At 39.9% G+C, this 24781-nt stretch overlaps 1 protein-coding gene across 1 annotated transcript in view; it reads left to right on the plus strand.

Annotated features, from left to right (window-relative positions):
* Positions 1–6564: 6564 nt before the first annotated feature.
* The window catches only part of asic2 (acid-sensing (proton-gated) ion channel 2), a 463522-nt gene continuing 445305 nt past the window's right edge, over positions 6565–24781 (plus strand). The window contains exon 1 of the mRNA XM_079828722.1: positions 6565–7576. Coding sequence (XP_079684848.1) covers positions 6974–7576 — 603 coding nt within the window. The 5' untranslated portion in view covers positions 6565–6973. The remainder of the gene's footprint in view (positions 7577–24781) is intronic.

Below are 24781 nucleotides of genomic sequence, written 5' to 3' on the forward strand. Positions count from 1 at the left end.
GCACAGCCAAAGATCTGTTATATTTAATACATTTTTAATATGTGCCATGCATCAGCAATAACATGAAAATAATTGGCTTTTCAGCACCAGCCAGAATCAGTGCATCCTTATTATCTCCTAAATAAACTTAAAGGTGCCCTAGAATGAAACATTGAATTAACCGTGGCATAGTTAAATAACAAGAGTTCAGTACATGGACATCACATACCGTGAGTCTCAAACACCATTGCTTCCTCCTTCATATGTAAATCTCGTGCGTGAAAAACACCACGGAAAAATAGGCGAATCTCAACATAACACCGACTGTTACGCAACAGTCGGGATCATTAATATGTACGCCCCCAACATTTGCATGTCCAAAGCCAGGCAGAACTGCACAGCTGAATCATCGGAAGTTCGGCAGGTATTGTGTTGTGAATAAACAAGTGTCAAGTGAGGATAGCGAAAATGGCAGCTCATGGAAATAAATGTTATGTTCCAGGCTGTGCAGGGGATGTGAGGACTTTTCATACCCTTCCCACAGAACAAAACTGTCAACAGGCATGGTTGATGTTTATCTATAACCGGGTACCGCAACAATTTAATTCAAAGTTGTTTGTTTGCTCGGCCCATTTCACCATGGACAGTTTTTCTAACCTGGCTGGGTCAGTATCAAGCAGACTTCGCTCCGGGAAAGCGGCAATTCAAACTATATTCCCGCAAGCAGTAAGTAGTGATTTTATCCACTTATTGACTGTCTAAACAATTTCTGATTAAATTGAAAGTTTCTTAGTGAGACAACATTAACGATAATATCCTGTGTTGTCTAGATCCAACGCAAGATGCTAGTACAGTAACAATAGGAAACTCCAAGTAGCATACAGTATGACAAATGTAATATTATTTCCTGCCAGTGTTGTCATATAAATCTACAAAATACAACCGTAGATACATATGGCAATCCCTTTTGTTGGATATAATTATAATTTAGCCTATATTTCATCAACAACACATTACTCAGGAGCTAACTACGTTAGTTTAGATGCTTACAGATAGCTCACTCGATCCTTCTAGCTAACGTCACCTCCACCATCTAAGTTGAAACGATAGTCATTTGACAAGGCATCTAGTCAATTCGTTAAAAAACTTGACTTTACTGTACTGTACGAACAACATATTTAGGCGCTAATGTTACCCAGTTCGCTGTTTAGAGTTTGTGATTCAAAGTGAAGAAGCTATCATTGTAAAATCATACGGTGACGCATTACAATAATTACAATATTTTTAAAATATTTCTAAAAACAAAGTTGTGACTGCTGATGTTATGAGTTAACTGTAAAGTTAATGTTCACATGTACTGATGTTACGTTTTGCAGGTTCTTACTGAAAATAAAGACTAAACTTACCACTCAGAAGCGTCCATTTCCAATCTCAAAACAATTGGTTGTTCCTCAAAATCTGCATCTTTGTCAGAAACAGGATCAAACATATAAGGTTGGATGCATAATCTCTCCATTGTCATGCCGGACATTATAGATGTGTTTCTGTCAATGAAGCTACTGAAATCAGCCACGCAGTGAAACAGCCAATCGGAGCAGAACTCTACATTAATATTCATGACCCTTCCAAATAAGGCAAAAACAGACCATTTCATTCTACGGTTGTAAATGGAGATGTAAAACCATATCTGGACAATTTTTTTGCCCTTAAATAGGTCACATACCCTCTGTGTAGATATCGGAGAACAATTTAAAATATTGTTTCAACTCATTCTAGGCCACCTTTAAGTGAAGCCTGTATGTTCAGCGATCCAGGCAGGATAACAGGACTGATACATTGCAAAGTTTAGTTAATGTTTTGTCATTTTGACTTTTTAGACCATATGGCAGTAGGCATTGGTGTTATTTTTTGTGAAGAGGCACTAGAGGCAGTTTAGGTGCACTTAATGAACTAGCCGAAAAATCACATTAACGGAGGAAGAAAATATTTCAATTTAAAGTGGTATAGCTACATGCTTATACATGTTTTGCATGAAAGAGGACTCACATTCTGACCTACCAATTTCTTTTTATAAACCAACTAAAATTGCAGTTGATCTTCACACATTTTTGTTGAATGGAAAAGGGCTTTTATTCCACAGAGAAAAAAGGTAATACAAATTTGGAGAGACATGAGGTTGAATAGATGATTTATGTAAGGTGCGACTTTTAGACATACACTACCATTCGAATTTTGGGGTCAGCAGTATTTTTATTGATAGTTAGAAAATATTTATATTTCAAATAATTTATATTTCCAAAAATATAAATGTTTTCCCGCAAAAATATGAAGCAGTACAACTGTTGTTTAAAACAAGAAATCTTTCTTGAGCACTAAGTCAGCATATTACAGTCATAGCCAAAAGTTTTGACAGTGAGACAAATTGTTTCACAAAGTTTCAGTTTTTGTGTTGTTGAATCACATTCTATTATTGTGCAGAGTAATCAGATGCATTTTAAATCATTGCAAAAAGCTTCATTGGCCATCAACTTTATCACAAAACCTCAACTTTCACTGTTTTTTGGCCCTGGCATACAATTACCAGCTAACATAATTTCATTAATCATATGTTCCGCACATGGGAAAGTGTGAACGAGTACTAGTCAGGTGAAATCACTCTCTCATTGTGATTGGATTATAAGAGCAGCAGACTGATTGCTATAAAAAGAGTGAAAAGGTGATTCCAATCATTGTGTACTTGTGTGCTAGCAATGGTCATTTCCAAAAAAAGATGCATCAAAAATGGCCTCACTGAGCAAAGAAGATTGCTACGGAAAGAACCATTTACCAGATTATCAAGAACTTCAATGAAAGAGGTTCAACTGCAGTGAACAAGGCTCCCGGACGTCCCACAGTGTTCAGCAAGCGCCAGGACCGTCTCCTCCTGAGGAGTTGGCTACAGAATAGTGTCACCACCACCAGTGCAGAGCTGCTCAACATCGGCAGCAGGTGGGTGCGAGTGCATCTGCAATTTCTGCACACACAGTGAGGCCAAGAATTTCGGACAACAGCCTGGTGTCAAGAAGGGCAGCAAAGAAGCCACTTCACTCCAAGAAAAAAACATCAAGGACAGAATGGAATTCTGGACAGTAGAAAACTGGTTATTTTCTGACGAAGCCCCCTTCTGAATGTTTGGGACATGTGGAAAATTGAGCGCTGCCATGAGTCCTGTGTCGTCCCAACAGTGAAGCTTTCCGACTGCTTTTTATCTAAGGGAATGGGCTCTCTCACTTTTCTGCCCCAAAACATTGCCATGAATAAAGAATATCAAAACGTCCTGCAGAGCAACTTCTCCCAGCGATCCAGGAGCAATTTGTTGACGATCCGTGCATTTTCCAGCATGATGGAGCACCATCTCGCAGGGCAAGAGTAATAATGAAGTGGCTCGGAGATCATTAAATTGAAATGTTGGATCCGTGGCCAGGCAGCTCCCCAGATCGTAATCCCATAAGGCGAGTAGACAATCCTCAAAAGGCGAGTGAACAAGCAGAATCCCACAAATTGTGATCAACTCCGAGCACTAAAAAATCAAGAATGGATCACCATCAGTCAGGATTTGGGCCAGAAGCTTATATCCAGCATGCAGTGAATGGCAGAGGTTATGAAGAAGAAGGGTCAAAACTGTAAATATTGAATCTTTGCGTATACGTTTTGGCCAATTAAAGCCTTTAAAACACAGTTGAAATGTGTACGTTTTCTCCAGTATACCATAGAAACATGCAAAAAAATAATACTAACTTTATGAAACACCAAATTTGTCACTGATACATCTTTTGGCCATGACTGTAGAACGATTTCTGATGGATCATGTGACACTGAATACTGGAGTAATGGCCTCTTTGGCATCACACAGTTATTGTTATAATATTTCACTACTGTTGCTACTGCATTTTTATCCAATAAATGCAGCCTTGGTGAACATCAGAGATTTATTTTTCAAGATTAAAAAAATCTTGCAAACCCTAAACTTTCAGATGGTCATGTGAACCTTTTTCTTTTTCTTTTTTGTTGACATATTATAACCGTGCATGTTCATTTTTCAAAGATGCCAATCATTTGTTTTTGGAAGTGGCATTTAATATTCATTCGCGGGTGAATGGGCATGATGCTTCAGGCACTATGTTTATTTCTGTCAGGTCATGACTGTGTGTCTTGTATGCCCTTTACTCTTCCAAATGGCTTTAGCTGAGCATGTGTCATTACAGGCTGTCAGAGGTCCAATATAAAGTTCCAGCCTCACCTATTGATCTGTGCCAAACGCTCTCCACATTTAGAATCAGAGCTGTGTGTGTGTGTGTGTCCCGTACACCCGTTTTGTGTAAATGTATTTGCAGAGGTTCATAAATTACCTCTTTGCTCGCTCCCCTTCTCTGTTCCTCACATCTGCGTACCCAGGGCTGAATCGGATGAGAAAATCAGGGAACTGGAATGAGGGAATGAAAGTGTGCGGCAGAGAGACTGATGAAGGAGAGAGAGGAAGAATGAAATGGGTGTCAAGGGCAATGAAATGGAGAGGAACATTTTCTCCACCTCACCTAACCAAAAAGAAAGAAAGAAAAAAAAAAACACGAGAAAGATGTTTACGGTCTGTTGTGAAAGATAAAACAAGCTTCTTTCTTTCTTGTCTGCTTGATCTGGGGAGGTTTATGAGAGGTGAAGGGAGCTCAAGTAGCCGCCCTGTTCCTCAGGCTCTGCTGTCTCGATGCGGCCCGGCGTCTCCGACCAGATGAGCCGTGAAAAACGTGGCGCCATTTCCGAAGAGTCGCACTACATGACTGTCAGGAGAAATGGAAGGTGAAATAAATGCGAAAAGTATTGTAGAATGATCTTGTGGAGCCCGCTCAGAGATGGAGGAATGACATATTTTTTATATATATCAAATTTTCACCAGCTGCTCTCATCTATTTAAATTTTATTTTTATCCCTTCTGGCAAATCCTTACTTTCCTCCAAATTCTTCTCTTGCTGTCATCTTATTTTTCATCTCACAGTCCCTGCACTTTTTCTCCCTCTCTTTTGTCCTGTCTGCTTGCATTATGACACACACTTGTAGCATCTCTCTCTCTCTCTATCCCTGTTTGTATATCTCTCTTTTTCTTGTCTATCTCTTTCAATCTTCTTGCTTTTCTCAGCCCACCTCCCTCAACTGTTTGCGCCTTGAATGTTGTGCATACGCAAGCATTAAACTTAAAGATGCCTCACACAGTTTCTATTACACATTTTCATATGTGATGATTGTCGCCCGCCGGGCACCAAATACAGTAGCCAATCTGTCATCTCTCCCTCTTTTCTCTCTTTCTCACTCTGTGTGTTCCCCTCCTCTCCCCCTTTTCGTATTTGATTCTTTCCAGTCTCTCCGTTCCAGCTTTACCCACAATCTGCTTCTTGTGTCCATCCATCACGCTCTAAGCGGAGAGGAGTGGAGTATGAACGCACGCGGGAGGAGAGGAGAGAAAAGCGAGCGCGAGAGAGAGAAGACTGCACAGTGTCTCGCGAAGAGCAAGAGCGAACGAGACCCTCTCTCTCCCTTCATCAGTTTGCTTTCTTACATGTAAATGTGTGCGTGGAGCTCTGTACCGGCTCAGCTGTCTTTTGCTTGGATACGTCGCGAAGAGGACGGTCGCGTGATGATTTGGCTGGGCTAGCGCGGGAAGCGCGCGACTGGGAGAGGAGATCGCGCTCACACACTCCGTCGACTTGGGATCAACGACAACATCGTCTCCGGCCTCTCTCTCTCTCTCTCTCTCTCTCTCTCTCTCTCTCTCTCTCTCTCTCTCTCTCTCTCTCTCTCTCTCTCTCTCTCTCTCTCTCTCTCTCTCTCTCTCTCTCTCTCTCTCTCTCTCTCTCTCTCTCTCTCTCTCTCAGACACACACACACGCGCGCTCATGCACGGCTGGATGTTGTGTCGTTAGGCTGCACGTGAGGTGCTTAGAATTGCCATTGGATGTCCAGTGACCGTGTGTGTATGTGTGTACACGTGCATGACTTTGTTTTATTGGGGGATGGGATAGTTTTTAATCTCTTGTGTAATATTTTTCAATTTAGGTTCAGTTAGCTTTGTCTGTAAGTAATACAATATTGCCAAACTCTTTTGGAAATCTTTACTGTATTTTCTCTGGGTATTTTCAAAACATGTCTTAAACAAGTGGGAGAAAGTTTGAGAGAGAGAGAGACTGATGTAAAATAAGGAAATGGAGGAGGGATATTGTGTAGAGAGGGAGGATCCTGGGATTTGGAGGGGCTGAAGTGATGGAGTGGGTGGAGAGACAGATGGAGGGAAACCCTTGGGCAGCATCTTCCACTCCATTGCCACCCTCTCACACTGCTTAACTGGAGCAAGATCTGTTCTTCCTTCAGTGCTCTGTGATGTGTGTGTGTGTGTGATCTTTGGTCCAGCCTGATATTTATTTATAGGAGCAGCTCTGACTACTAGTGTTTAATGGACCCTGTCTTTCTCTCCGTGTGTGTGTGTCGCTTTCTCTGATTGGACAGGAGACAGTTTGACTATGGTTTCAGGGGGTGTGTCTACCTTGAATTGTTTTTGAGCATATGTGTTAGTGTTGACATTTTTTCTTCCTTTTCCTCATTCTTTGTTTTCTTTCTCCTTCCTTTCCTCCCATCCTTTTTTTTCTCTTTCCTTCACTTTCCTTTCTTCCTTTCCTATCTTTCTTTTTCTTTCTGTTGTTCTTCTTTCGTCTGTGTCTAAAACTGTCACACTTTCTTTGGTCAGTAGGGTTCATGTTACATAAATACTTTCTCTCACTGGTGTCTACATTCAGTTTTATGTTTTTTCATAAAGCCTTACCGCATTTCCGCCACTTCAAGGCACTGTATTTCATGATATATTGTTGATGTGTCTGTGAATCTCTAATGAAGTGCCAGATGCCAGAAGGTGCCTGAGCTTAAGCTGACAATCACTGTGTGCTGATCTACCCGCAGGTGTGTGCGTGTCAGCCATGGACCTGAAGGAGGGCTGTGGAAGTGAGGCCAGTCGTGAGACCGAGAGCGGAGGCATGGGAAGCCTGGGAGGCCCCTCGTCTTGGCAGTCCTTTGCCCACCGAAGCACCCTACACGGTTTACGCTTCATCTTCCCCTACTCTTCCTCCTCTTACCGCTCCACTTCCCGCCGTCTGCTCTGGAGCGTGGCCTTGATGGCCAGCCTGGTCCTGCTGGCTCTGGAGAGTGCCGAACGGCTAGCCTATTTCCTCTCCTACCCCCACGTCACCAGTGTGGATGCTGTGGTTTCTGGCAGCCTTGTCTTCCCCGCCGTCACCGTCTGTAATTTGAACGCCTACCGCTTCACGCGCCTCACGCAGAATGACCTCTACCATGCCGGGGAACTATTGGCCCTGCTGGACGTGCACCTGCAGATCCCCGAGCCGCACCTGGCCGAGCCCCATGTGCTGGCCTTTCTTGCAGAGAAATCCAACTTTACTAACTACCGGCCGAAGGCCTTCAGCATGCGGGAGTTCACTGAACGAGTGGGCCATGACCTGAAGGAGATGATGCTCTACTGCCGTTTCCAGGGCCAGGAGTGCAGCCACCAGGACTTCAAAACGGTAAGTCTCTGCAATATGTTTCTTTCACAAGGTATTTCTTTTAGGGCTTAGTAGACTCGGAAAGAAGTGTGTTTCGCTGCTGTTGGCTAAAGCATTACGGGCTCAGTGTTGTTAGCTCTAAAGATTATCCTTGTTGTCGAGCTGTTTCATAGGTTTTTAAAGAAATGATATTGATTCTTGCTGATGGTGTAGTTCTGGATGCTAAGCTGTGGTGTGAAGAGTTTCACTGCTCCATTAAGCTACTCTCCGACTGTGTGCGGCTGGAAAAGCTAGCTTTCATTCTGAAGGTGCTGCTGTTTTCACCTTGACTGGGATTCTGTTCTTGTAATATTAATGGAATGTGACGGGCTGATGAATCCCTTAGATTGAATGTGCCTCTTTCCAAAATACTCTGAGATATTTCATGAATTTCTCCCCAAAATTTTAAGACATTTGGCTCTGCCTCAAAACCTACTGTCGCTGTCTACCACCTAAACAACACCCTCAAGGTCCTCAATGTATTCGAATAATTTGCGCAATAGTTTTATTTTTCGATCAGCTGTTTGTGTAATGAGTGCTTCCACACCGAACGCGAATGTGCTGCGGCGGAAAAACTACATTTATTTTTTCCGCTTTAATGTCGTTTTTTTTTTCACACTCGCAGCGACAGAAAAGGCTTCAACCAATCACATACAAGGAAACAAAGGATGACTAATTGTCCAGTAATTGTCACTAGCTATTCAATCAACATTAACCTTTGCCAGGTATCGCATTTCTCATGAGATTACAGCTCCTGTGGAGTGCATTCAAGTCTCTGTCGACTACAGACAGCGATAACATAACCTTTTGAGTTAGAACTTAATTGTGTCCGCGACTATAGAAAGTGAATTTGTTTCCGTCAGTACGACTTTGGCACTTAATTGTTTACATTGTGACTCAACTGGAAACACAGCTGGTTCCTGAAGTGTGTGTTTGTCTCGTCGGATGTGCTGCCACTGTCTATGGAGGAGCTGTCTCAAATTGTCCCGCGGACATTTGAAAGTACGGAACCGGCCATGATAAAGTTTTAGCTCCTGTACAAGATTAGCATACTCTACTTCAGGCTCTCTGTTCTTTAAGAATGGGTGCACCCAAAACCTTCTTTTCGGTCTTTTAACCCTCTGGGGTACTTCATTTATGGGCCACACTCAGGACCTTCGGGTCGAAAATGACCCGGAGGGCGGGATTAAGATTAAAAAATTTTGAGTAAAATCAATGAAATATATTTTTGTTCAATAATTTTTTTTCTTTTCTCTTTTGGTGTTTTGAGATAATTTTATGATTTATAATTAATATTTATGCAATAATTATGACCCATTTTTTCCCCATTGAATATAATAAAATGTTTATTTATATATATATATATATATATATATATATATATATATATATATATATATATATATATATATATATATATATATATATATATATATATATATATATATATATATATATATATTTTTTTTTTTAAAGCTGTATTTAATTTTAGGGTCAAGCCTAGGCCTCATGACAGCAATTTTTTTAATGAGATCGGTGCCATCCGGTGGACACATTGAGCATTTTTATCACGCAATAGCACATTTTTACCACTATAGTGCATCCTGCATTTTATAATTTTTAAAAAAAAATCGTAGCTTCAGCGGAATGGTCTGAAAGTTTTTTGACTTTATTGGTACTTGGTATATGAACACCCAAAAAAAATTGGGGACAGGATTTGAAAAGTCTAAGTAGTCGTAAAAAAAATAGTCACACTCAGGACCTTCGGGTCAAAAATGACCCCCATAGCAAATGAATGGGAAATTGGCAAAAATGTTTTTTTGTGTGCATACAATCTACAAATCAGCCAGGATGCAGAAAAAAAGGACTCAACAGTGAAGGGGTGAATCTCTAAAACATCAAGAGTGCAAAACAGACGAAAAAACACACACACACTTATACACACAAAAACACACGCACACACAAATGAACGCGCACCATTCCAAAAGGTAATTGTGTTTTTGTGTGTGTGTGTTTTTGTCTGTTTTGCACTCTTGATGTTTTAGAGATTCACCCAATTCTTTTGGGTGTTCATATACCAAGTACCAATAAAGTCACCAAGTTTCGGACCATTCCGATGAAGCTACTATTTTAAATTTTTTTTAATAAAACGCTTCGGGTCATTTTTGATGAAGTATCCCAGAGGGTTAAATAAAATTTAAATCTAGTCTTCACTGAATGAGGAAGTGTCCGTGTTTTCTCAGTTGTCGCAGTGAATGTTTTGGAATGTTGGAGTTCTGAAACGTCACAGACGTTGCAAATTCGCGTCGCGGCTGATGTGAATGGTTTTGACACGAACTATTCGCACGCGAAATATTAGCTTTTTCCGCTTCGCTTTTTTGTTACTTTTTTTTTTACCTTTACCGATGTGAAAGGGCCTTATCTGTAACAGAATCTCATAAGCCACTGATCAGAGACCTTCTTCAATGGCAGCAACGTTATAAATAGCCACTGGAGCATGCCCTGTGAATAGTGGTCCTCATGTGAACCCTCACGAGATTCACTGACGGCTCGCATCTCGTTCTCTTGTTTACATGCAGCCTGCTAATGATTCCGGAATAAAACAATATTTTTATGTAGCTATTATCAGCATCTCCCTTGATCCTTCGGCCACATTTTTTTCACTGAGCTCCGCACAATGCATTTTTAGCCACAAAAGACACAAACAAAACTGTCTCAAAGTACCTTTGAAAGCATTACTTGCTGATTACAAATTGAAGCTGTCAGCAGAATGCCTGCGACAACAAGAAATGGTCCAGAGACAGAGCCATTTGCTTTTACACATCAGGAATGTAATCGACTAGTTGTTGCTCTAAATATCTCACGGACACCGGGACACTAGAATATTCTCTGACTGGTAAAAATGGTTTTAGTGGTGTGTAGTGGCATGGAGATGTAAATGCTGGCCGCAGCTGTGTGTGAAGAACACTGAGGGCTGAGATGATGAGGGTTGATAGCTGGTGTGATACTCAGTTGGAGTGCTGCTATTCTCCTCAGGGGATGAGGTCTGTTTATCCTCCCCTCAGTCGCAACACGTGTGCTCTCAGTGCTTCGGAACACACACAAGACCATTATAAACAAACTCGCACTCGCACACACACTGCTTGCTTTCTGTTGCTTTGTGCTGTCTCTTCTTGTTTTCATTCTGTGTTTGCAGCAGACAGGCATTATAGTGTTCTTGCTTTTGTACCGCCTGGTTAAATAGTGCTGTTACAGTTAATGTCCCCCTGTGGTGAAAATCCAGTTTTCAATGTTGTTTATATGTCTATGTGGTGTTTTTAATATGCTTTAAGACAAACCATGTGCAAATTCAGAAGTCAACACCATTGCTGAGTATGTTCTCCTTAAAACTGCAGTGAACCAAAGACTTCAAATTGACGGTGTTTCTGACATCACAAACTACCTTGTAACCAATCCTGTCAACATGGGGGCGGGCTTTAGCATATCATACCGCTCTGAAGCAGGGGAGTCTCAAGAGAAGCCAGGTTATCCTGGTATATTTGTCTGTTGATATGAAAAATCGTCTATTTTTAGCAATATAATGGGCGAATTATGTATATGATGTATATTAAGATGTTATGATGAACTATATACCTTTCTTTACAGATGTTCTAAGTTGTTCAAAGCGTTTCTAACGATACTGCTTTTTAGAAGGCAGACTGAGATGGCGAATGGGAACATGGTTTGTGTAATATTAGCAACACATTATCTGTTTGATAATGTAGTCAAGCAAAAGGCTAATAATATGAATTACCTTTGTGTTTTGACATTGTAAAGAGCGATATCTTTGTGCAGCGTTTACCACAGTAACTTGAGTAAAAGTTCACCAAGTGCATCTCTGAGTTTGTGTGAGTGAGTGGAGACTGGGCTTATTTGCATATTCATGGAATATTTGCATATTCATTTGCGATATGTAGCAGTTTCTCATATAAAAACTGTGTGGAACTCATTTAAGGTGGAAGCTTTCATTTTACATATCAGATATTTTACTATAAATACAACTAATGGCACATTTTAATTTACATAACTAAGTTGAAAATAACTGGTAATAAACCTCTGGTTTTTTTTTTTAAATATGTAAAATGCCATGCAGGGACTTTCTGGCTCAGAATCTGTGAATATTTTTTTCCGAACCTTATGTTGAAATGAACTGTCAGAACAAACCAATTTGCTAAAATGCTTAGGAGCATTTTACTTTCTGCTTAGGAGAGAGAGACATTATAAGGGGGGTGGGGGGTGGGACAAAATATCGATAGGGCAATATATCGTCCTTCTCCGTGCGTTATGAGAATCGATACGCTGGCACCAAATATCGATATTTTAATTAATTTAATTATTGTGGTGTTATCAAGTAGCTGTAAGTTATCATAACCATTGAAAACAAATGGTTGAACATTGCATGTCATTTTACTGTCAAAAGTTATGGACAGTATTTTTGCAATAAAAGCTGAGTTTCCATTTAAAGCTGCACTATGTAACTTTTCCGCCCACTAGAGGGCGCCTATTCAAAACAAAGGCGAAGTTTGATGATGCCATGTTTGAGCGCAGAATCTTGGCACATGTGGTCTTCACCTCACAGCCGGTGGAAAAGAATCGGGTTAGGACTGAGGCAGAAATCATGTTCATGGATGCGATTATTAACGTTACTGTAGTATGAAGCAGAGCAGGACAGAGTGTTGTGGAGCTGAGCAAGGCCGCTGGAACGATTGTTAATAAGAAGAGTGGAACACACGCCTCACAAGCAGCAGGACTTTTATTATGCCACAGTCGCCGGCGCCACTTCGGCTTTTCTGGTCATGAGTATGAGGTAACGCAGCTCTGTTTATCATATTAGATACATCTGAGTGTGTTGAAAATGATGTTATGACGTTACTCTGTGCGTTCACTCGGTAGCTGCTATGACACTTGTTGCACTGCAGTGAGAGTAAAGCGTTTCTGCAAAATAAAACCAGGAATTCCTTGGTTAAAATAGCAATTTCTCACGATTTACAAATAGTTGGAAACATTTGGGATATTGTAAGTACTCAAATGAACAAAATATATAACACTGGCCTAGTGGTTTTTGGATATTTTACTGAACATTTTTTACATAGTGCACCTTTAATTTACAATAAAAAAACGGCAAAAGGACATTCATGTTCCTGCGTGACACATCACAAAGATTAAATTTTTATATGATAATACAATATTTTTTCTTTCTTATTTTTGTTACCAGTAATGTACCTTGAAGTATTTTGTTACATTTTCAAATAGTTGGTAAATGTTTGCATTATTTTAGTGTCATGTGTTACCTTGATGGTGTTTTGTCTTTGTGTATGACCCTGTGGGTATTGCCTGTGTATGAGTTTGCTATGTTTTATTGGACAGGCCTCTTGCAATGAACAATTCATCATGTGGCTTTCTGTTTTACCGTCTGGGGTGGTTGTCTGCGTATTCACATTTTGATTGTACCGGTAAATTGGTAAACTAACATTATTACAGTGGCAATATAAGTCGTATAGTCAAGCTGTAGAGATTCATGCTTCTCTTTATGTATCTTCAGAGAGAGAAAGAGAGAGTAAACATATTATCACACGAGTCAGGTGTACATCCTGTCTATATTACTGAATTGCCCTTGCTGTATTGTCACGATGACCCTCTGTCCACCGCTGGCCATGTTATCACACACTGAGAGCCAGGACATCAAATGGCTGAGCATGCTGTTTTACTTTGAAGACAGCCTCCATTTTAAAGATAAGTGCTTCATGTGTAGGCAGCAGATATCAAAAGCAAGAGTGAGTCTGGTTTGGCATGATGACCTGATGAAATTCTTCACACGCAGAGCCGACTGTGATCAGCATATTGTGTGTATTGTGTCTGTATGTCCCTTATGCCCTGCATGTGGGCTGATTCAGAGCTAATGTATGGTAGACTAGCACTAACACTCGTGGTGATACCACAAGCGTGGATCAAGACTTACTTTCTTCGTATTCATTCAGTGCTTTCTTTGCACAAACATGATGCTATCCCTTACAGAGGATGGAATCGAAATGAAGAAAATGTCAACCAATTATTTTACTTTACACTAGTAGAATTGCAATACTTATGTCTTCCTATTTTCAATTGAGTTAAACTCTCAAGCTTTTATTTTGACAGAAAACTGCAGGGAAGACTTTTAAGGTTCTGAGACAATTCTCTTATTATTATTTGTATTTTTTTGCAGCTTATAAAATTACATGTTAATGTTTCAGTTTTCTTTATCCTGGGACATATGCTCAAACATGTTGCATAGTGGTGATTATATGCAGGTGACCCAAGTTTGACTCCCGCTTGCACCCAGTCATCAACCTGTCATTTCCTGTCACTTTTACACTTTCCTGAAATTACAGGCAATATGAGAACAATTTTACTGTTGGGTAAAAGCCAAGGCAGACTGTGCGACATCAACTATCCTTTGTCACACTGTGTGATGCACTTCATAGCGAATGACAGCGTTGACTCAACATTCACCAGTCCGTGTCCGTCCTGACATCCTCATTTACATGTGAAATTAAAATTACACTCTGCAAACCCAATCAAGCTCTTAGACAAATGATGTAAATTCGTTGCCTGGAAAAAAAAAAGTTGTTACTTCCTAGTTTTCCTGAGCAATTTTGATTGAACATTTATAACTAGGGGTAGTCCAGCAATATAAAAATTCTGACCAATATAGATAAGCTGAAAATGATTTTAATTTTATGCCAATAAAACAAGTGAATTTAGGTATCACAACCTTAAAATGTTCAGTTGGAAAAATGTAAAATAAAATATCCAATATCTGCATATATGGATGCATTAAAAGCTCTAATATCATCCAGTAACCAATATGGTAAAATTATTCATTTTCTTTGGTTTATTCCACCATCATCTACAGCCAGAATGGAGGAATACAATTTGAAGTCAGCTTCAAGTCTTTGAAAAGTTTATTCACATCCAGCGTGAGAGAGGACAGCCTCTGCTCTGTAATGCTGGTAAATATTGACCTCATTTTGATTCTTCCTATGATTGTGTATTGAACACAACAATACTCCGTAATTATACCGTTTCGATCATGTATTTCAGATGTGGTGAGTCACAGTGCTTCCCTGTGGCACTGTCTGTGATTTTTGACTTGAGCGCAGCTCTGTGTCCTATGCGCTCCTCTCTGCTGTGATTCATTTGTAGTGTGCTGATGCAATGAGTATTGAGTTTTCACTTACATCCTGCAATGACCCTGCTCCGGGGCTCTCAATGGCGCATGATGCTGTCGTCGGTTGGGGAAAATGTGTTGTTTTCTTAAAGTGCTTTTTTCCCCGTATAGTGCCAACAGTTGTATTTAACACACTCCTTGGGCTGTAACAGCTGGAAGACTGCTCCATGACTTTTTTTGTAAAACAAGAGCAAGGGCTTACTGAGGTCTCCACCTGAGTTTTATTCTGATCTTCTCAGATAATTGCTAAAAGCTTAGAAGCTTTACAAAGTAAAACGGACCGGTGAAAATAGCCCAGTGAGGAAGCTCTGGGGTGCTTTTTATATCTATGGTAAGACTCTTGTCTGGATTTACAATGGTTTTGGTCTAAAGTTTTAGTGTTCTCAGGGGCGACCTGCAAAGTTGACATCTTCCTGTTTGGTGCTTTGAAAAGCACCTTTAAAAGTGTGTCTTTTTATCTCCTCTTCCTCACTTCTTTCTTTTGTTCTGTTATTGTCTAAATCCTGTTTGGGACACAAAAACAACCATTTCTATCTTCAGTTGATACAGTCAGGTTTGGGGGATGAAAGGAGCGAGGACTCAATTGCAGGGGAAATGGGCTTTTAATAATAATAATAAAATTAAACAGAAACAACCCAGAGGGGAAAAAAAAAACAAGACTTGACTTGAACTTGACTCAAGGAGCAGGGAAAAATGAAGCACATACGACAGGTAACAACGACAATAATGCACACACATATAAATAGGGAGCCAACAAAAGAGGGTAATGAGGGAAGACGTGGGGCAAATGAACCAATAATCAGGAAACAAGATGGGCGGGGTTAGACAATAGACAGGAGAGCACATGGCACAAAGGAAACCTACAGGTGCTGGTCATATAATTAGAATATCATCAAAAAGTTGATTTATTTCACTAATTCCATTCAAAAAGTGAAACTTGTATATTATATTCATTCATTACACACAGACTGATATATTTCAAATGTTTATTTCTTTTCATTTGGATGATTATAACTGACAACTAAGGAAAATCCCAAATTCAGTATCTCAGAAAATTAGAATATTACTTAAGACCAATACAAAGAAAGGATTTTTTTGAAATCTTGGCCAACTGAAAAGTATGAACATGAAAAGTATGAGCATGTACAGCACTCAATACTTAGTTGGGGCTCCTTTTGCCTGAATTACTGCAGCAATGCCGCGAGGCATGGAGTCGATCAGTCTGTGGCACTGCTCAGGTGTTATGAGAGCCCAGGTTGCTCTGATAGTGGCCTTCAGCTCTTCTGCATTGTTGGGTCTGGCATATCGCATCTTCCTCTTCACAATACCCCATAGATTTTCTATGGGGTTAAGGTCAGGCGAGTTTGCTGGCCAATTAAGAACAGAGATACCATGCTCCTTAAACCAGGTACTGGTTGCTTAAGCACTGTGTGCAGGTTTCAAGTCCTGTTGGAAAATGAAATCTGCATCTCCATAAAGTTGGTCAGCAGCAGGAAGCATGAAGTGCTCTAAAACTTCCTAGTATACGGCTGCGTTGACCTTGGACCTCAGAAAACACAGTGGACCAACACCAGCAGATGACATGGCACCTCAAACCATCACTGACTGTGGAAACTTTACACTGGACCTCAAGCAACATGGATTGTGTGCCTCTCCTCTCTTCCTCCAAACTCTGGGACCCTGATTTCCAAAGGAAATAATTTCATCAGAGAACATAACTTTGGACCACTCCGTAGCAGTCCAGTCCTTTTTGTCTTTAGCCCAGGTGAGACGCTTCTGATGCTGTCTGTTGTTCAAGAGTGGCTTGACACAAGGAATGCGACAGCTGAAACCCATGTCTTGTATACGTCTGTGCGTAGTGGTTCTTGAAGCACTGACTCCAGCTGCAGTCCACTCTTTGTGAATCTCCACCACATTTTTTAATGGGTTTTGTTTCACAATCCTCTCCAGGGTGCGGTTATCCCTATTGCTTGTACACTTTTTTCTACCACATCTTTTCCTTCCCTTCGCCTCTCTATTAATGTGCTTGGACACAGAGCTCTGTGAACAGCCAGCTCCTTTTGCAATGACCTTTTGTGTCTTGCCCTCCTTCGTCCACATGCAAACGCAGTATCCGGTTACTGAAACCGGACTTTTTTGAAAACTCCGGCCAGGGTGAAGATTTTGAGATACTCCGGTTACAGCGTTGTCGTGTGGACGGTGAAACCGGAGATTTCGCCTTGTTAAGTCGAAGTGTGTGCCGTTCTCTCCTTTGTTAGACTTCAGGTTGTGCGCCGTTATCTCTATTATTTAGCTACATGAGTCGAGTCAATGCAATGGCGGACGTACCTTTCAATAACTCTGCTAACAGCGCTTATCACATGTAAACAGATACATGCGCAGTTATCTCATTGTATTGCAGAACAGAGGCGCCATGATTCAATAATACAAAGTGACAAGTGTGTGAAGCTATTACAGTCCACTTGGGCCTTGCCCCTGTGTATACAGTTACCTGTCACTGAGTCCAGTAAAGGAACTTGTAGAAGGGTTTCTCTGAGCCCATGGCATTCCTCAGTGCATCAGTGCCATGGATGGGACCCATGTGGAAGTCAGGCAGCCAATCATAGCGTGGTTTTGCATTTTCATGTGGACAGAGATTTTTTTAAAACCCTTATAAAAATACCCATGTACTTGTGGACTAGGCCTGAGAGACCATTTAAAGTTCTTTGCTGGTGTTTTGAGTTAATTAGCTGATTAGAGTGTGGCACCAGGTCTCTTCAATATTTTACCATTTCACAATATTGTAATTTTCTGAGATACTGAATTTGGGATTTTCCTTAGTTGTCAGTTATAATCATCAAAATTAAAAGAAATTAACATTTGAAATATATCAGTCTGTGTGTAATGAATGAATATAATATACAAGTTTCACTTTTTGAATGGAATTAGTGAAATAAATCAACTTTTTGATGATATTCTAATTATATGGCCAGCACCTGTACATGACAAGCCATATGCTCACACCAAACATGCCAAAAACACATGGGCACATGGCCAGTAAACAGAATCACAAGCCACACCAGCCGCGTGCTACACAACACAAGACCAATACAGGAGTGTCAGGGTTCTGTCACAAAACCAAGAATAAACAGACCAATGTGACAGAACCCTGACAGATACATCTTGTTGTGCTCATGCCAACCTTAGAACATCTAAATAATTTTAGACGGATGGGATAGATAGATGTGCTTTTAAAAATACTGCTTTATTTGAAACTGATTTGGCTCTTTCCACACCCTTAAAATGAATTGTACGTGTTTCAATCTGTCAAGCACTGTTAGAGCGGCATTGCTTATTTCTACTTCTGGATAGCCATCGTCCTACTCTAACACTCCTAGCTGCCTTGATTATTTAGGCTAGTAGAGTGCAAACTAAAATTTTCTGGAGCAGGAATGTGTGGAGTGGAGGGACCATTGTTTTGAGCCCTATATTTTCGGTAAATCATGACCATGCTCTACTAATTCATTCCCTCGTTTTAATATAGTTAAACTGTGGCCACAATTTACTAGGGATGCGCAGATCATGGACAATTCCGATTGCCGATTTATTACTAGCAAATTGGCAGATTCCGATACCCATTAGGGCTGGGCGATAAAACGATAACGATATGTATCGCGATAGACACGTAATCGATATCAATAAAAAATGTGTTCGATAAAACGTTCGATTATTTATTTATTTTTTTTGTCGGAAGAAACCAGAGGTTGCGAAGCAAGTTTAGTTGCATGAACAAAGGCACTCACTCTCTGGTAACCAAGCAACATAGGGAGTGACAGGCTAACAGCCAATCATGTAACTGTATCAAGTTTGGTTGCTCCATATCGTTGTCTCGTGCTGGATTCATTCTTCAGTAAACAGAACCGCCGTGGAGTGATAAGTGGAAAATCAGTGCGGCAGCGAGCAAGGAAATTGTTAATAAAACAGGAAAACAAGTCAGCTTGCCAGTATGGCAGTTTTTTTGGATTGTATAAGTCTGACCCTACCCAGACCAATGTCGTCTGCAAGACTGTTGTCCCCACCAAGACTGGTAATACTACAAACTTGTTTTACCACCTTAAGCCTTGATTATACTTTCGTCTGGCTCCGCACCGTGAACCTCCGCTGACAGCGCGCGCGCCTCCTTTGTTTGGGGACGTGTTTATTCTCCACGCGCTCGCTGTTGTGCTATTCTTGACTTTGGCTGAATCCGAAATCGCCCCCTAAACCCTCATCACTATTCCCTACTTTAGACCATTGATTTGAAGGAGTGAATGAAAATGAGTGAGCGAATTCGGACAGCCGTTGTGTGTTCATCGGCTGTACACTTGTTATTGCGGTGCAAAGTGGAATAGAATGAGTGCACTCAGTAACGTCCACTATGGTTTCGGACACCACTACAAATGGCTGTCCCCTCAAATAGTGCCCTATTTTAGGGTATAGGGGGCGATTTCGGATTCAGCCTTTGAAACTACATGGAGAGGTACTCTGCATCAGTGCCTTATGACAAAGCATCTAAACGGTAACAGTTTTAAAAGAAACAGAAATAATGGAGGCACTGCACCTTAATGTTAAGAGATAATTGTTTAGTGTTCATTGTAATTTTAGACTTGTATTTATATTTTAATTATTTGAGTGTTTTCCATGGTTGTGTTGGCATTTCTGCCTTTAACTGAAGGGATTATAATCAGAGGAAGGTTAAGTTTAAAATAAAAATGTTTAGATGTAAAACATTTCTCCTGGTCCTTATTTTAAATAGGTCATAAAATATCAATGATTATCGATATCGACCGATATGAAACACTTATATCGTGATGCAGTTTTCAGCCATATCGCCCAGCCCTAACCTATTGCCGGATTTTTCTTTAAGCAAATTTATTTGCTACTTATTTGTGCTATTACAATCAGAAATGGTCTAAAACTAGCCTAGAAATCTAGACGCACCCTAGCAGCAGCAAATGTAAGTTGCAGCCAGGGTCATCTAGCAACTCTCCGTTGGCTTGCAAGCTTGAAAAACCAAACTCCAGTCAGGCCAATCACATCGTGTATAGAGTCGGTGGGCGGGCTTAACATAATGACGGCAGAGTTACGACGGTTCCTTGTGAATTCCCTGCTACTTCCCTGCTAACAAAGAACGGCACTGAAGTCATTCTTAAAATAGGAAGATGTGTTGGGAGTTTTGCCGACCGGATACGGCAAAAGTTTAATCTATCAACTAGCTCCGCTGGTGGGAAAACGCATGGGACTCAGCCACAACCCGCTTGTGATTGTTGTCTCACCACTGATAGTGCTCTGGTTGGTTATTATCCATATTTAGCTCTGCATTTAAAACGAAGCAACTCGGGTTTTCGGGAGCTTCCTCGCCGTTTCTCTGACTGAAAATGTAACTTTTGGGACTGTCACTGGAGAGAGTGCTAAAGCTGCTCAGGTCGTATTTTTGTTGTTCTTTCTAAATTTGAAACATACTGTCCTGTGACTACAAATAAACAGAAACAGACGCGACTGAATAAGTGTGTCCTCTTTCCTTTGTGAAATAACGGTAAATACCACTTTATTTACGTGTGACTAATGTGCAATCTCGACAAATGAATATATTATGATCAATATATCACTGATTATTGTAAAACTGTGGTAAAACATCGATGCTTGGGTTTTAAATATTTAAGTAAGCAACAAAAATGCCAACAAACGGACATTTTATCATGCTAGCTTTGCGATCTCGCTAGTTTCCAGTGATTTCTCTCCGATTCGTTTTCTGATAAAACACCCATTTGTTGTTGAGATGATGGGGTTTGTGTGACGTTGTTCCAGAGAGGTGTGTTACGGGCGGGTTTTAGTGAAGCGATGCAGAGCTTCTGGACCGGCAGTGTAAACGCAGTGTGGTTTTGGAATCGGTGCTACAGATCCGAGGCTGTTAGCCCGGCCCGGCCCGATGAAAGCCCTGGATCGCACTGGCCCGACAGTGGAAATGCGGCTAGTGTCAATATAGGACTGTGAAATGTTTTTTTGGACCATGTAAATACCATACTATGTATGCATGCCAATGGATATGGCAGTCAGTTACCTTGGTATGACAGTATTACATTCTGATAATAACACTGTACATTTTTTGTAAGTGTAAACTAGTAAAACATTTTACACAACATAAAGTTACTGTTATTTACGGTGACTGGGAGGGGGCATGTTCGGTTCACTAATGCATCTTTTAAAAAGTAACAGAAATAATAATCTGAAAAATATTAATCCATGTGTATGAGAAGATGATGAATGTAAGAAGCACTTTCACTCCACTACTGCACATTCTAGATATTAAAGCAGTAGGGGGTATAAAGCAGCAAACAGCAGGAAGTTTGAATGTCAGAAAGAGAAATACTGTTAAGAAACAGACATTTCTTGCATCTTTGGTTAATGCTTTTGCTTTTTGCCTGTGAAGTGTGTAAAGAATAAAGAAACGAGACGGTAGGGCCAGTGAAATGTCTCTGACTTTATGTTCTCTAAATAATGTTGTGTTTCAGACATTCTCATGCCCTTAGCAGCAACATTATGATGACTTGTTTTGTATGCTAGTATTTGTGCTAGTGTTTGTTTATTAGTGCTCTAATTGGGCTTTGCTGATCACATCTCTGCTGATTTGAAGATGATGTGCCATTCAGGAATATCTTTACGCACAATGTGCTCATCCAGCTGAGTTTAGCATTTCCTTTGGTTGGCCTTTTAGAATAACAAGCACTTTGTCAAAATCTTAACATGCTTGAATATCAGTCCCCCAAGGCGGATCCAGCTGTGCTCTTTTTGTTTTCCAGATGATTCTTTGCTCTTAATCACCTCTCAAAATAGGATTCAATTAGAATTTTTGGAGATCAGATCTAAATTAAATACAGTTCTCACACACACCTTCCTTTTAAAAGATAAGTGTGGCGTAAAGCACGCACAGAGCTATAGTCATGAAAAATGCATGCTTGCTTTATCTTGATCGCCCTCTGTCGCACACAGTGCATCGTAAAAAAGTGTTGTTTTTTTAACATTGTGTTTTTACTCAGCTCTATAAAACAGCATTATTGGTATGCTGCTTCGCTCAATACCACCTATTGTAATGTTCCTGGACGCTTCACAGTGACAAATAAAGATTTTTTTTTACTGCTCCGTGAAGCATTATTTAGTGTAGGCTAGTAGTTAAAGGTCTAGGCTGTTATTAGGAATGAGAAATTTAACGATTTTTGCTCATATTTACAGTGTGTTCTTTTAGTGCTTTTCAGGGAGCTCAATTCATACATTTAGACAGTAGGAATTCTATGTTTATTTCAAGTTACGAAAGTAACGCGTTGTGGTTCAGTGGGCATGAGTTGGCTTGGACGTGAGTTGAACTTCGCTTGATAAAGTCCGAACTTATGAAACCGTACATGCTCATGGGTTCTGTCATGTTTCCAAGGCTTTATTAATTTCTTTTTGGCCTCATATTGTGCTCTCTTATTTTGAGATATGGATTCAGATTAGTTATTTATGTTTCAGGGAGCTACTGAGTCCTGCTATGCTTGTGTAATTGCCAGGTAAAATTGAATTGTCAATTCTTATATCAGCACACTGCGCTTAATTTGCAGCTATCAGGCAATTCAGATGTTCATGTGATGTCCTAAGAATAGCCTGCAACTGGAAAAAGGAGAGGGGTTGTCTTAATATGTAGTTTCTGTCTTTCTTCAGAGAGCCTTTTCACAGAGACGGGAGAAAGAGACTGATTGAAAAAATCTGTACGATTTTCCTTCCACCAAAAGACAAGTGGACAGGCAATTCAGACTCTTACATTCATTCTGCTGGAATCAGACAAAGTAAGCGGAGAAAGGCAAGTAAAAGACATTAGGAGAGTGTGTGGGGAAGAGGTGATGAAACGGTGTGGAAAAAAACATGTAGGTTTATGTAGGTGGGCTGGTTTTCCAACAGAATGTAACTTTTGCGTCAAGGGAGCCCCTGGCCTACCTCCATAGCACCTAAAATTTTTCTGATTCAACTGATCACAACTACAAAATACTAAAATTAGGAATGCTATTTTTGTAATTTAAAGTAATTTATAGTTTATTTTATTAATGATCTATTAATGATCACTTACACACAGCTGCAAATGTGTCTTTAACTACGTTATTTTGTATTATTCATATACTATTATATTTATTTAATATTTTTTGTATGTTATAGTGATTTTTGTTATGTGCTTTATTTATAAAAAAATTTTTTAGTAATTGTATTACTTTATCTTACTTTCTTATTTCAATTAGTTGCCAAAATAACATTTCAAATTTTGATTTATTAAGTTTGTTTTATATTTATTTTATTTAATCTCTATTTCAGTTACCGAAAATTATTTTTAATAGTTTTAGTTAAAGATGCAGTAAGTGATTTCTGAGAAATGTTCTTGATATTTGAAATCAACCCCAAAAAACACACCCCTCCCTTCATTGCTCCGCCCCCAAAATGCACAAACAAAAATACAAGAGTGGATGTTTCTTTGAATTAAGCAAAATAATGCTTTGTGAAAACTAAAACAAAGATGACGAACGAACGACAAGTAAGAACAAAAAATGAACATACAGTACACAACAGCATGAGTTTGTTGTTAGTTGCCAGCAGCGCCAGACAAACAATCACACTCAAAACTGTTTCTGTAGCTAACATTACAACAACAGCATATCTTGGTTTTGTGAAACATAGCAAAACCAATGTTATTCATGTTCGGAGCAGAAATAGGTCCTCCCGCTTTTCTAATATTAATGCGGGTCCAATAGCTCTTGCCTGATCAGAACCTCTCTTTTTCCAGTGATATTCCTCTGACCCTTTCTCTTTTGTAATGTCTCTCAGCCATCTTTCTACAGTCTTTCTTCAAATCTTCTCTTTCTCACTCTCTCTCCCCTACTGCTGATTGGCTACAAATGTGTTGTGGTGGTCCACTTTAACCTTTAACAGTAATAACAACAAAACACGTTATCGTATGAACAGTAGGAAAGGAATGATACTGGTCTAAATGCTTCATTTCAAGTTGCACATGACTTGTGGTTTTGTGGAGTGAAGGATTTGTTAGAGTGATTTGAAAATGGTAAGTTATGAGTCTCTTGAATAATTCATTAAAAGAATCGGCTTATAAGATTCACTTGTGAATCATGTGTATCATGGTGCATATTTATTTTTGAGTGCAGCCAGCAACACAATGCAATTAAGTTAGTTTTCTTGTCATTATTTTGAGATACACAGTCTGTTTATCTCATTACATTCAATTACTCCCACAACTTGGGTAAAATACTATTTATTTTCTTATGCCGTGGCTCAGATTCAGTAGCGGTGAAGTGTCAGCACTGAATAGCAGTGCAGAAAAGAGCGTTTTGATGGAAGTATATGTATGCTCACTATACTGATGCACTATGCACTATTGCCTGATGTGATTTGGTGCCTGATGTGTCGCAGGATGGCTTGTTTTAAGTGGAAATGGAAGATTATTCTTTCGGGGAATGTGCTTGCCTATTACTTTTACTATTATCTCTCCAGCCTATCAAAGCAATGAACTTCTGTGATGCAATTTCAGTATATGAGGCAATACAGCGCAACTGTAACCGCCCACTTTCTCAGCAGTCTTAGTTCTGGAAGTATTTTTCCCATTCATCTCCACAGGGATTGAAAAGAATCTTTCATTGAAGATTTATGAATCAAATTTACCAGCTAAATATTATTGCAAAACTGGAAGAAAGACTGATACTTCTGAGGGAACGTCTTTTATGAGGGAGTGAACTACTATCCAAACATCAATGGTGTTTTGCACTCAAAAATCATGTTTTTATTAATCATATGAGAGTCAATGTCACAGTGAAGATGGCTTTTCCCTCTATGTTAATAAAAACAGTAACAGTGAAAAAGTGTGATTCACCATTGAGGTTTTGATGCAAGTT

The sequence above is a fragment of the Gobio gobio genome, assembly GCF_949357685.1.
Source record: "Gobio gobio genome assembly, chromosome: 1".
In the NCBI taxonomy this organism is placed as follows: Eukaryota; Metazoa; Chordata; class Actinopteri; order Cypriniformes; family Gobionidae; genus Gobio; species Gobio gobio.